The following is a 14,934-nucleotide window of genomic DNA, read 5'->3' on the forward strand; positions in this document are numbered from 1 at the left end:
GTACCTCTTCCCTGACGGAAGCAGCTGAAAGATTGATGTATGCAGGGTGAAAGGGATCCTAAATGATTTTGCACCCCCTCTTCAGACAACGATGCCAGTAAATCACGTTGATGGTCAGGGAGGAAGATTCCAATGATCTCTGCTGCTCTTAATAGGCCTGTGGATTGACCTCTGATCCATTTCCCTGCAACAACTGTACCACACTGTGATGCTCTTGATAGAGCTCCTGTAGAAGGTTGACGTATGGGTGGCCAGTAGCGTTGCCCACTTCAGTCTTCTCAGAAAGTGCAGTCATTGTTGCGCCTTCCTGAAAAATGAGGAGATAATGAGTGTCCACGGTAGGTTACTGGCTAAGTGAACTCCAAGGAACTTGGTGCTCTCCACTCTCTCTCTTCCACAGTTATTGATGTGTAGTGGTGTAGAGAAGAGTTGTCGTTCTTGGTCCTCCTGAAATTCACAATGATATAGTAGAGGCAGGTTTTAAAGTCAGGAGGAGCGCGTACACAACAAAGGCGCCACAACACATACCAGATGGTGAGTCAGTGGTTGAATGCGGGCTACAGTGACCTTTCGGCAGCATTGGACTGGGTTTGTGGGGGGTGGGGGCAGGCAGCAGCGGTGTCTGGGGGAGGTGGCATCGGACCGGGGTGAGGGAGGAAGGTGCCACTTTTGAGAAATGTGCTCGGGAGGAGAAGTCACTCCCCCTGAACTGCCACCCCACCCCCCCATTCCCCCCCAGCTACACCACTGGGTGGTGTGCTAGACTTCCGTGTGTAGGATAAGAAAAAAATGGAAAAGGCTGTAAAACTCAGCTAGTCAGACAGCATCTGCGGAAAGAGAATATTTCCTTTACCTGACCTGATCTCCAGCCTTAGTAGTTTTTTTCTGATTTTTATAGTTTTTCCCAAATATAAAGCATCCCTCAATAAATCCCAATTCAAATCATCTTTCGTCTTGAAGAAAGGAAAGTTGGGAACAGAAGAGGACATTTGTGGTTTGTGGCTGAGCCAACTCTGTGTGCCCGCTTTTGCCTGAAATCCTTTGCTTCCTCTGGTTAGCAAGAACCTATCAACATCAATTAAAAATTTAACAATCAAGCAAAAGAGTTTCCCAACCTTCTCGCACCAATAATATATTGTTCCTCAGTTTAATTCCTAAAACACTGCTAATTCTTGGCATAGTTTGTCTCTTGAGATGGAAACAGATTCAGAGAAGAAGGGCGTGACAGAAATAGTCCAGGTGAATCTTAGGGCAAGGCAAAGGTCAATAGCAAAAATGGTGAGGCTTGGTCCAGGGATCGCAGCCTCAATGTAGCAGGACGACCATTTAGGACTGAAATGAAGAGAAGGTTTTCCTCTTTCAGAGAACTGTGAATCTTTAGCATTTCCTACCCCAGAGTGCAGCCAATATGCTGTCAGTGGAACTTTTACCCTTCTGGATAAAAAAGTAATAGATCATGTTCACAGGCCCTTTGCCCCAACTGGTCCATGCTGGTCCCATTTGCCTGCATTTGGCCCATATCCCTCTAAATTTTCTCTATCCATGTTCCTGTCCAAATCTCTTTTAAACATTGTAATCGTACCTACCTCTATCACGTCCTCTGACAGCTCGTTCCATGTACCCACCATCCTCTTGTATTGCCGGTGGTGGAGCAATTAGGCATTTAAGAAACTCTTAGACAGGCACATGGATGAAAGAAAAGTAGAGGGTTATGAGTTAAGGAGGGTTTAGTATTTTGGTAGGTAGAAATGGGTCGGCACAACATCATGGGCCAAAGGGCCATATGCTGTAATGTTCCCTCTGTATTAAAAAGCTGTGCTTCAGTTCCCCTTTAAAATTCTCCCCTCTCACCTTGAACCTGGGCCCTCTAATTTTAGATTCCCCACTCTTGTAAAAATTCTGACCATTCAACTTAAGATATAATGCGGAGGCACAGAGGGACCAAATCTACATGTTGCTCAAAGTTGCTGCGCAGGTTGATAAGATAGTTAAGAAGGACTATGGGAGGCTGGGCTTCATCGATAAGGGGATTGAGTTCAAGAGTCAAGAGGTCATGTTGAAACTCTACAAATCTCTGGCATTCAGTTCATTATAGGAAGGATGTGGCAGCTACGGAGAGGGTGCAGAGGAGATTTACTAGGATATTGTCTGGATTAGAAAATAAGTCTTATGAGGCAAGGTTAGCAGAGTTGGGATTGTTCTCTTTGGAGAGAAGAAGGATGAGAGGAGAATTAATAGAGGTCTACAAAATTCTAAGAGGCATGGATAAGGTAGACAGCCAGCGCCATTTTCCCAGGACAGGAATAGCAAACACCAGGGTGGCATAGTTGGTGTAGCCAGGAGCACAATGCCTTTACAGTGCAAGTGATTGGACCTGAGTTTGAATCCTGTGCTGCCTGTAAGGCATTTGTACGTTCTCCCCGTGTCTGTGTGGGTTTTCTCTGGGGGCTCCAGATTCCTCTCACCCTTCAAATATGTTCTGGTGTGTAGGTTAATGGGGTGTAAATTGAGCGGCACAGACTTGTAGGGCAGAATTGGCCTGTTACTGTGCTGTATGTCTTTTTTTTTTCTGCAAAGTGAAGGGAAGAAAATTTAAGGGAGACATCAGGTGTGATTTTTTTTTTACACAGTTATGGGTCCCTGGAATGCCTTCTCAGGGATGTTATGGAGGCTGAAACATTAGGAGCATTATAGAGATTCTTACACGGGCTCATGGATGAAAGAAAAACAGAGGGTTACGGGGTAGGAAGGGTTTCATTTTCTTTGGTAAGGATATACAGATGGGCCCAACATTGAGGGCCAAAGGGCCTGTATTGTGCTGCAATGTTCTATGTTTTACGGTCTATGTTATCTAGGCTACTCGTGATTTTATAGATCTCTATCGGGTCATCCCTCAACTTCCAGGGAAAGAAAATCCTGCCAGCCTCCCCACTCTCTCCTTCTACCTCAAGCCTTAGAGTACCAAGAACATCCCAGGGAATCGTTTCTGCACCTGTTGCAGCTTCACGACTTCCTTTCTGTGGCTACAAAAGGATAGAGACTGAGACAGGGTCAGCATCATGGGGGGGGGGGGGCATTCGTGGACCATGCCCCCAAATGAGTTATTGTGCCCCACCCCAGCATAACTAGGGGGTTGGGCTGATGCCATCACAGGGGTGTCACCAAAATGAATCACGTGGTTTCATCTCCACACGTGTTTGTCTGAAACGCCCCGGGGTGGTGGGGAGTGTGGACTGCCAGCCACCAAGAGTCACGATCAATGAAAGGAAATTCCACAGTTGTTCACCAGAGTGTGAACAAAGTTTACTGATTCAAGAGTAAAACGCAAAGGCCTGCAGGCACCTGGAGGTTAAAGTAACTGGAGAAATCAACAGTGTGGCAAAGATAAAGATACATAACCAATGCTTTGGGCTTGAGCCCTTCATCGAGATTTGAGTAAATTGTAGGCAGGCGCCCAAACATCAGGTGCCGCCCTATATATATTTTTTTTAATTTTCACACTATGAACCATACTGACCAAAATATGCACAAACATTTCCCTCTTGTCATTGTCATTTTCTCCCCTGTCCCCCCTCCCTCCTTTACCCCCCTCCCCACCCACTCAACGTTCAACCTATAGGATACATTAAACCATGTCATCACACAATGAAAATAAACAAGAAATTTGTATCTTCTACTTTTACACACTTCGTCTTCTTCTCCTTCTGTCATTTTAGGCGGTGGAGGTCCGCGGAAGACCCTCTCTGTTGTGTTCCATGTACGGTTCCCAAATTTGTTCGAATACTGTGATGTTATTTCTTAAATTATGTTTTTTTTCCCCAATGGAATACTCCAGCCTGAGACATTGGTTATGCATCTTTATGAGAGTAAAACCCCAAAGTCTGCAGACACCAAGCTTGAAGTAAAAACACACAATGCTGGAGAAACTCAGCTGGTCAGTGTCCTTTATGTGGCAAAGGTGAAACGATCTTTGCTCGTCACTGTTTGACCTGCTGGGCTTCCCCAGCATTGTCTTATTACTGATTCAATTATATTAAGTAAAATAGAGGCACAAAATGAAACCACCTCGCCTGGAACCTCCTCTCTGGTGGGTAGACCATGAGCAGGGAGATACGAGTAATTGGATTTCTTCCCATGTTTTCATTCATCGGTTTGCAGCACATACTATACCTTCTGGATTTTCCACCGATTCCCTGTGCATTCTTTTGTACGTTTCGAGATCTGGTACGTGGGCGTTTGGTTGGAGACGCCGATAAACCAGCTCCCTCGCCGAAACGCTTTCAGTGGTCATCGTGGTCGGGAAGGTCTCCAGCTCCAACTGCGCTCAACCCCGCCGAGCGACCACCCATCAGCTTATCGGGGAACTCCTTCCCTCCGACTCCTCCCCACCAACTCGGTGCAAAGCACCGCCCGGCAACGTTTACCTCAATGCAAAAGAGATAGTTTATTGGAAGTCTCATAGGGATCGAGTCCTTTGTGCAATGACAAAGCGCTGACCGGGAGCTCAGAGGCTCCCCCCCACCCACCCACCCTAGTAGGATACTGATATGTTCCCAAGGATTAATAAAATTAGAAAATAGACAGAATTCCTAGACGAGATGGGCCGAAAGGCCTGTTTCCGCGCTGTCTATCTGTGGGAAGAGAAACAAATAAAAACGTTTCAGGTGATGAGTTTTCACCAGGTCAAAATAAAGTTGGTGTATCGTTTCTGCTGGCATATAGGACGTCCCGGGACTTCCACCTGAACAACTATTGATAAAGATGACCCCTCCAAATCTGGCCCAGTGGATGCTTCTCAAAGCAAATCGCAATATCTCAATACCAGATTACTAATTTTATTGGCATATTTTAAAATAAACCACCGTCGGCTCCTGCAACAGGAGCCTGTAGAGTGGCGGCAATCGCAGCAAGGCGGGAAGAGTGCTGAACTCACAGGACATGTGCAAGATTGCGCCGGAGTCAGTGGCAAGAGGGCGGTGGTGTTGCGACTTCGCTGTCAAGGTCGAGAGTTTAGACCTGGCGTATAAGACGACCCTGATTTTTGAGGTGATCGTGGCCCCTCACCCCTGCACGCTGGGCCCCCTGAGGGAGGAGGGCTTCTTTTGTAAAGTAAAAGCACAGAAATGCTGGAGGAACTCAGCAGGTCTCACAGCGTCTGCAGCAGGACGTAAAGACTCTTAACAATCACTACATTTCAGTGGAGATTTAAGTTTACTTTTTTTTAAAACATACTTTCCCTCCTCTTGTGTTATTTTGTATCAAGACTTTTTTTAGAATTGATTTCATTTATACTTTTGTAACTAACAGAATTTTCAAATTATTCACGTTAGCAGACGGCTTCTGTAAGGTAAAGTTTTGTTTGATTTTAATGAAGTTTGGAACTGGACATTTTGGCGCTAACAGTTCGGCTACAAGAATTTATTCACTTCGTATATTTATTAGGAAGCAAGGAGCGGCGCTTTGGGCTGTTGTTCGGACACTCTGCCCTCGGGAGAGCGGCTGTCGCTTTATCACATCAAGCCGACCGACACAGCTCTATGGGCACTGGAGGGTGACTAGCGCTTGGTGGTGAACAAGTGGCGGCAACAGACAGACAGTAGGAGGGAACTTGTTCCCCAGCTCTTTTGGGGCAGCGGAGGCAGGTTTCCCCGGGGCCGGGGACCAGACAATGATACCTTCGTGATCCCTGATCACCCTCCGCTCCCAGTCCGCCTCTGCCATCCGATGTCATTGAGATGACATGTGGAAGTTGTATAAGACATTGGTGAGGTCAAATTTGGAGTATTGGTTATAATCCTAGTGGAAACTATCAATAAGATTGAAAGAGTGCATGAAGATTTACAAGGATGTTGCTGGGAATTGAAGAGTTGAGTTAAAGGGAAAGGTTAGATCTTTAGTCCCTATTGGAGTAAAGGTTGAGGGGAGATTTGATGGGGGAATACAAAATTATGAGGGGTACAGAGGTGGTTTCCACTGGAAGGTGAGACCAGATCTTGAACACATGACCTCAATATTCAGGGGAGTAAATGTAAAACAGAGATAAGAAGGAACTACTTCTCTCAGAGGGTAATAAATCAGTGGAAGTGTCTGCTCCCATAAACCAAAACATACAGGGTTGGAAGGTTAATTGGGTGTACCTAATGTTCCCCTTAACCTTGGTCCTCTGGTTTGCCTCTGTTAGAAACAGAATTACCTTTAAAGAAATTGCTCGAGACAAAAATTGAGAACAAAGAACATTTATTACAACAACAATGCAAAGTTGGGTGCTTCCCCTTACCCTGGGAATACACACATACACTGGGGCTCACCCAACTTTTATACAGTGAATTTCAGTATCAGAATACCCTCCCCCTTACATTCTTCTGCCCCCTGGATGGGTTTGGCAGAGGCAATCCTTCCTGCCTACGTGCAGTTTCAGTATACTTGGAGGACCAGGGGGCATCCTGTCGGTGTCCCTTCATGTTATTGTCCTTATTCACACCTTCCTGATTCTCGGAGCTACAGTCTCTTGGTATGTAGAGTTGGCTCATCCTGTCTAGGGTTGGCTAATTTAATATGTATAACTTTGTAAATCTGTGTAAGGTTAACGTTAACTAATTAGATATGTAGAACTTGGCACTTCTGTCTATCCAGACTACCTCAACTTCCTACATTCTATTGTTCCTTACCGCTCCTTATCTTATTCTTATGGTGGCTCATTGATCTTGTCACAAAGACTAGAAGATTCTTATGTTAATCGTGCTGACTCTGCTTTCCTGCATCCTAATTCCCAAGCTCATCCTGTTTGTATTGGTTACAGCCATTAACTGATGTATGAATTTTAGTTTCCTTCATGTTCATAATTTTAGATCAATTTTCCCATCTCTCACACCTCTCACCAAACCTTAGTGGAAAAACACTGCTTGCATTTATACTCTATTCTCTTTGGCTTGGCATAATTGTATCTTCTTCTTCTTTGGCTTGGCTTCGCGGACGAAGATTTATGGAGGGGGTAAAAAGTCCACGTCAGCTGCAGGCTCGTTTGTGGCTGACAAGTCAGACACGGTCGCAGCGGTTGCAGGGGAAAATTGGTTGGTTGGGGTTGGGTGTTGGGTTTTTCCTCCTTTGCCTTTTGTCAGTGAGGTGGGCTCTGCGGTCTTCTTCAAAGGAGGTTGCTGCCCGCCAAACTGTGAGGCGCCAAGATGCACGGTTTGAGGCGTTATCAGCCCACTGGCGGTGGTCAATGTAGCAGGCACCAAGAGATTTCTTTAGGCAGTCCTTGTACCTTTTCTTTGGTGCACCTCTGTCACGGTGGCCAGTGGAGAGCTCGCCATATAACACGATCTTGGGAAGGCGATGGTCCTCCATTCTGGAGACGTGACCCATACCTCTATCAAATCCCCCCTCATTATTCTACGCTCTAGGGAATAAAGTCCAAACCTGTTTAACCTTTCCCTGTAACTCAATTCCTGAAATCCTGGCAACATTCTAGGAAATCTTCTCTGCACCTTTTCAATCTTATTGCTATCTTTCCTGACGTTAGGTGACCAAAACTGCACAAATACACCAAATTTGGCCTCATCAATGTCTGATACAATTTTGCTCTGTCATCAAACCACAGGCAAGGGCTTTTGATGCTTGGGAACACTGCCACCTGCAGGTTCTCTCCTGCATTGCACACTGCACTAATGTAGTCCCGTTGATGGTCCTGGATCTGTGGTAGATCGAATGAAGTCTGTGAGAGATGAGTAAAACTAATATGAAAATATGAGAGATGAATAAAGCCATTGAATAGGATAAGGATAGATAATAGATAATAGAATGTAGGAAGTAAAGTTAGTTTGAATAAGATAAGGGTCTTCTAGCCTTAGACAGAATTAGCAAGTTCTGCATATAAGAAGTTAGTAAGCCCTGAGGGTCGGGAAGGTGTGAATAAGGACAAAGGCAGGTTTGTCAATAAGGACAATAAGGACAATGACATGATGGGACACCGACAGGATACCCCCTGGTCCCCCAAGTTCACAGAAACAGCACGTAGGCAGACAGGATTGCCTAATGCCAAACTTATCCAGGAGGCAGAAGAATGTTGGGGGGGGGGGGGAGGGTACCTCTACACTGAAATTATCTGTATAAAAGTTGGGTGAGCCCCAGTATGTGTGTGTGTATTCCCAGGGTAAGGGGAAAGCACCCAACTTTTCATTGTTGTATAATAAATGTTCTTTGTTCTCAATTTTTGTCTCGAGCAATTTCTGTGAAGGTACTTCTGTATCTCACAAGTCCAAGAAACTTTTTACCTCAGTCACCTTCTTAAGAGCAATAGGGATGGATATTAAGTGTTAGTGATCCCCAGATCCTGAAAGATAATTTAAAAAAGCAACCATCCATGTTTAAGGCTGAGTTTTAGACATTTGGCTACAGGAAATGGAAAATAGTTAAAATTAAACCCATGTTAAAGTCACACATCTGTCAGGGTACAAAAAAGTACAGTAACAAACCACAAAGCCCAAAACAGAGGCTTCATTGGGTCACGCCAGCGGGAATGAGGGGTACCAGCGGTGGGAGTCACCTCACTAGTACTGTTTGAATCTCATTCAAAGAACACAGTCACAGAGTACAATATTTAAGGCATTTTCCTGTATACAAATTGGATAAAATTTCTTTGAAGGAATTGCTACAGCTTATATTTTACATTTTGCATAACCTCTTCCTAAAGGCAGGGAAATGATTTGTTGTTGGTCATTTAATCTTATGTACCAGTTATAATTAAGAACCATCCTCCTGGAATACAAAAAAATTAACAGAATTCTGGAAGGGTTGTTCACAGTACACATCAGTATCTATTCTTTGCCTTCCTGATTTCTGGTTTCCAATTTACACATGTAAATGTGTGGAACAGGCAGTTTACACAAAGAACGGAGTTTGCTGGTCTGGGATATGTTTCGTAGCCACTTTCTGAGAACACTAAAAGTAGATTAACACTAAATACAGTGGAACCCCATTATAATGTGATAGCTTGGGTCCAAAAAATTGTGAAAAAAGTGAGGTTGCACTAAATCAGGGTTTCACTGTTGTACAGTATATACACAGTATATAGTTAGAGAATTGGGAGCAGTTTGACAACTGCAACAGATGACCAGAGGGCAAGAATTTGGGGCACGTTTCACAAACATTTCTATGACTGATTCCACCTGCATTGAATTCGCCCATCGTTATTGAATGAAGATCTACCGGGACCAATGCCTGAAGAGGGCGCACAAAATCAGTGAACCGGTGCGGACTCGAAAGGCCAACATGGCCTGTTTCCGCTCCGTAAATGGTTATATGGTTATAAAATGTCTAGGTTTCATAGTAATCTTAGATTCTTGAAATTGACAATGAAGACCAACACTTCAGCATTGAAGCAATGCCATTCAGGGACTGAGAGGAGCTGGATGCTTATTGCAGCCTTTAGATCACGTCTAACAAGTAGGTCAGTTAGCACTGTTGTGTTAAAGAGATCAGGCAGGCATTAGGATATGGCTCAGTAGAAGAGGTGAGAATTGATACCTGTCTGGAATGTCCTTGGTTACTTTCTCTCTCTCTCCCAGTTTACTGCAAAGTCTTGAGTGATGGTTTCTTCATCATAATTCCCATAACTAGATATTCTACACCCATTCTTATTTATTAATGTGGTGGTATGTAATTACACCACTAGGTCACCAGGGGGCATCCCAGTGACCTTGTCTCTAAAGCCGTCCAGAGCTACAGTCCAGCCTTCCAGGTTTGTCTTGCAGAGAGACAAGACCTCTTAGTGTACATATTCCTTTATTAAAGCTGTCTTATACTCACACGGCTGGTGTGGTCATGGTCAGTACAATTAATAGACTTGTCCTTTCTATCAGAGTTCAGCAGATGAGCAGGAATAGTGATTTTCACTCAATAATCCATGGAATTTGCATTTCATTTTTAGGTTTCCATTCATTTTAATGTTGAATTACAGCCCATAGACCGTGCCACCCAAATACACTCATGTGACCAATTCATCTTCTGTCTGCCTTGCATCCTTGGAACGTGGGAGGAAACTTGAGCAACCAGAGGAAATGCATGACAGGTCAGAGGATGAATGTACAAACTCCTTGTGGACAGTGCCGGTTCTGAACCCGGGCCGCTGGCACTGTTATAGTGTTGCCCTAACTGCTATGCTAACCTTGCTGCTCTCGTGTTAATGTGTCAATAGATGTATGTTCAGGCAGCCCAGGCCTTTAGATATCACTATATGGCTTTGTAGCACTCCAGTGAAGGCTGTGTACATTGAGCAACTGCTTTAATTAATTTAACAGGAAAATATCATTTTTTTCAAACAAATTTACCATGTCAAGGGCATTCTAGCAGAATAAAATAGTCATGTTTTACAAAAAGAAGACATAAAAAGATTTTCTTTTATAGTGATTGCAGCAAAACCCTAAGTAGGACAATGCCACGGGCATCTTTCAAGGTCATTTACAGTGTACCTGGGATAATTATCCAATTGTTCCATCCCTGCACAATTCAGTAGCAAGAAAACTTGGGAATAAGACCCAGGAATGTGCCCATTATCTAACCGTGCAAAACCAGATTAGGTTCAAGCCTGTTCATTATCATTTGACTGCATATATACAACCTGACGAAACAGTGTTTCTCGAGACAACAATACACACACGATAAAAAGCATATATATCCAGACTGAAATCCACCCTGCTTGGTTTGACAAGAAGAACAGCATGACACCAAAGAAAGCTCTGTGGTATCCCAGGTGAACTCAATCAAGGCCGCAGGACCAAACAACACACCTGGCTAGGGACTCAAGGACTGCACAGACTAGTTGACAGAGGTCTTTATGGACATCTTCAATACCTCACTTTAGGGGTCCATCGTTCCCACAGGGTTCAAGACAATCAGCATCACCCTTAAAAAGCAGGGATGAATTCGGTGCTACCACTATGTGTACAGATGTATGTACGTACTGTATGGTCTGGCCCGCCCATGAACCTGTAACTCCTCCCTCCCAGATATCCCCATAAAGGCTGTTATGCCCAAACCCCTCCCTCAGAACCTGCCTTGGAAATGGGCAAGCAACATGCCAGCTGTGCTGACACTTTAAGGTGATTAAAGCCTATTAATCACAATTCTCTGTCAGATTGTGGTTGATTGGTAGTACAATTTAATCACCTTAATTTTTGACCATGGTAGTACAGACGAGGTAGATTAGACATCGACCCTAAGGATCTAGAAGCTTTGACTAAATTCAACCAGTGGGTACACTGCCTCAACCCATTCTTGAGGCGCAACGACATACGGATCGAAGAAAAGAGGGAAGTGCTCTTCGCTTAAGTCAGCCACCGGGTCTTCCAAATAATAAGAGAATTCACTACTTACTCTGAAGCGAGGAACATCATATACTCACGATTCCTTCCGGGCAGCCGAAAGCAAGCACCGGCAAGTCGATTTATGAATATATGCGGGCACTGTGGCAGCTGGGGTGAGCCTGCGACTGCCGAGAAGTCTCTGCAGTTGCCCACTTCGAAGGCCTAATATGGGACGTGTGCGTGGCTGGGTTCAGCTCTGAGTACATCAGACAGAGACTCCTAGAAAAGGGCGATCGGAGCCTGCAGGAAGTGGTGGACTTGGCTAATTCTCTGGAGACAGTGCAACGAAGTGCCAAAGCATTCTCTTCATGCAATGCAACCACCATGTTGGGGATGCGGGTGCCGCCATCTTGGGATGCGGGGCCCCACGTCACTGCCGCCGCCATCAACCACCAGAAGTGCTACTTCCGTGGGCACAGGAAGCACCCCCAGAAGAGCTGCCCGAAGTGCCACGTGCTCCACTTGTGGGATGAAAGGGTGCTATGCGAAATTGTGTAGGTCTCAACCCTCCCCCATCAGCACCGTGTGTGGTCGACAGCTTCTGCCATCTTACACCGCCCCATTTCCGCCCCATGTCCACCCCATGTCACTTCTGATGGCCAGGTGGGAACAGATCAACGGCTCCCTGGGGACAACAATCTGGGGTGGCCCCACTTCCAGCGGCACAGGACAGCACCGCATGCGTGACATGGGGGCAGCCATCTTGGCGAGCGCCCCCGAACAAACACACTCGAACAGAGGCCAGATGCTCACCTCCATCGTCTTCAACCAAGACAGCCTGCACCAACAGGCCAAAGCCATGATAAGCATCGAGTTAAACGGCCACCCTACAAACTGTTCATTTGACACAGGAAGCACTGAGAGCTTCATCCACCGGGTACTGTACAGCAATACTCCCTCATTGTAACCCCTGACACAAAGTAAGGTCTCCTTGGCCTCCCAATCCCACTTGGCAGAGATCACTGCTTGCTGCACTGTGACCCTGACTGTGCGGGGCACAGAGTACAGGAACTTTAAACTCCTGATCATGCTCTGCATGCCGGTCATATGGGACTGGACTTCCAGTGCCAGCTACAGAGGGTCCGCATGCAGTTCAATGGCCCCCACCCGTCCCTCACGGTCTGCAACACCAACCAGCCGACCCCCCCCGAACACGATCTGTGGCTTTTCTACTCTCCGGGTCCCACCACTGACCCTGTTTGAGAACCTCACCCCTGGACTGTAAGTCGGTAGCCACTAAGAGCAGACAGTACAGCTACGCCGAAGAGCATTCATAAAAGTGGAGGTTAATCAGCTCCTAGCAGAAGGGGTCATAGAACCCAGCACCAGCCCATGGAGAGCGCAAGTAGTGGTGGTAAAGAGTGGAGAGAAACGACGCATGGTCATTGACTACAGTCAGACCATAACCCGCTTCACCCTGCTGGATGTCTATCCACTTCCCACATCACCGACCTGGTCAACGAGATCACCCAGTTCCTGGTTTTCTCAAGTTGGCTTTCCACCAGCTACCAATCCGGCCAGAGGACAGCCCTTACACTGCCTTTGAGGCAGACGGCCACCTCTACCACTTCCTCCACTTCCCTTTCGGAGTCACTAATGGAGTCTCTGGCTTCCAGAGGAAGATAGACCACATAAGTCAATGATGATGGACTCGAGGCCACATTTCCCTACCTGGACAATGTGACCATCTGCAGCCATGACCAGCAGGACCATGGCGCCAACCTCCATAAGTTTCTCCAGGAGGCCAAAAGCCTCAACTTGACCTATAACCTTTAGCACTTCACGGTTGGCCATGGTGGAGAATGGCGTCATTGGGCCAGACCCCAGACTCTCGAGTCTCTGAAAAGGTGCTTGGCTTCTTTTCCTATTATGCCCAGTGGGTCCCCAATTATACGGATAAACCCCACCCCCTGGTGAAATTGGCCACTTTCCCCTGTTGGAATAAGTCCAAGCGGCATTCATAAGCATCAAGGGTGATATCACCAAGACGGCAATGCATGCAGTAGATGAATCCATCCCCTTCCAAGTGGAGAGTGATGTGTCCAACTTTGCCCTGGCCACCACACTCAATCAGGTGAGCAAGCCAATGGCATTCTTTTCCAGAACCTTCCAGGGCATTGTGCTCCTGCACTCAGCCATCGAGAAGGAGGCCCAAGCCATAGTGGAAGCTGTGCGCTATTGGAGCCACTACCTAGCCGGAAAACATTTCATCCTGTTGACTGACCAGTGCGTAGTCACTTTTATGTTCAACAACAAACAGCGGGATAAAATTAAGAATGACAAGATCCTGAGGTGGAGAATTGAACTGTCCACCTACAACTACGAGATCTTGTACCAGCCCAGAAAGCTCAACAAGCCTCCTAATGCCCTGCCCGGGGGGGGGGGGCACACGTGCTAACGCACAGCTGGATCACCTCCAAATCCTCCACCACCTCTGCCACCCCAGAGTAACCAGGCTCTACCACTTGGATAGAGCCCACAACCTTCCCTACTCGGTCGAAAACATCAGGGAGTTGATATGCAACTGCCCGGTCTGTGCTAAGTGCAAACCTCAGTTCTACCGGCCAGACAAAACCCACCTTGTCAAAGCCACCGCCCCTTCGAGCGGCTGAGCATGGAGTTTACGGGACCTCTCCTGTCCACCAACAGGAATGCACACTTTCTAAACATCGTGGGCAAATACTCCCGTTTCTCCTTCACCATCCCCCTCCTGGATATGACCACAGCCATGGTTATAAAAGCACTATTGCAGCATCTTCGTTCTGTTCAGGTACCCCTGCTATCTCCATAGCGACCGAGAGTCCACCTTTATAAGTGAGGAGCTACGCCAGTACCTGTTGGCCAAGAACATAGCCACAAGCAGGACCACGGACTATAATCCCTGGGGGAAAGGGAAAACATCATTGTTTTGAGGGCAGTTCTCTTAGCCTTTAAATTGAAAGGACTCCCCGATGCACTCCATGCCATCAGGTCCGTTCTCTGTATGGCCATAAATGCAACACCACACAAAAAGCTCTTTTCCTTCCCCAGGAAATCGGCATCTGAAACCACACTCCCATCCTGACTGATGAACCCTGGCCCCGTGCTGCTTCAAAGGCACATCAGACACCACAAAACTGACCCTCTGGTCAAGGTGGTCCACTCCTCCACGCCAACACCCCATACACCTACGTGGAGGGTATGGATGGTCGACAGGACACCTTCTCCATCCAGGACCTGGTGCAAACAGGAGACCTCTCGACCGACCGGCCAATCCTCTCCCCTGGTAACCCCGACCAACTGGCCCCATTATCGGTGCCCGAATTCGCACCCCAAACTCCAACCGGCTTGAACTGCACCACGGTACCAACTCTTGTCCCTCCAGCCAACAGAGTCACCACCTGTTTCACAAGACACTACCTAGGAACCAACAGCTGTGCCACAGCAGACCCTGCGATAGCCACAGTGACAGACAAGTCCACCGGACAGGCTGAATCTGTAAGGGACTGAAGTGTCACGAAGCTGCAATGAACACAAAACCACACCACCCCGCCGGACTTTGTTTAAAAAGGAGGGATGAATTTAGTGTTAC

At 46.6% G+C, this 14,934-nt stretch overlaps 1 protein-coding gene across 3 annotated transcripts in view; it reads right to left on the reverse strand.

Annotated features, from left to right (window-relative positions):
- The window catches only part of LOC138755782 (acetyl-coenzyme A synthetase, cytoplasmic-like), a 164,178-nt gene that overhangs the window by 74,607 nt on the left and 74,637 nt on the right, over positions 1 to 14,934 (reverse strand). For 2 of the 3 annotated variants that reach the window (XM_069922388.1, XM_069922385.1), the window contains exon 1: positions 4,171 to 4,419. The exons of the other annotated variant lie outside the window; for it this stretch is intronic. In XM_069922388.1, coding sequence (XP_069778489.1) covers positions 4,171 to 4,291 — 121 coding nt within the window. In that variant the 5' untranslated portion in view covers positions 4,292 to 4,419. Of the gene's footprint in view, positions 1 to 4,170; positions 4,420 to 14,934 lie in introns of those variants that run through there. 3 annotated transcript variants of the gene reach the window in all.

This window comes from Narcine bancroftii, chromosome 2, assembly GCF_036971445.1.
Source record: "Narcine bancroftii isolate sNarBan1 chromosome 2, sNarBan1.hap1, whole genome shotgun sequence".
Classification (NCBI taxonomy): domain Eukaryota; kingdom Metazoa; phylum Chordata; class Chondrichthyes; order Torpediniformes; family Narcinidae; genus Narcine; species Narcine bancroftii.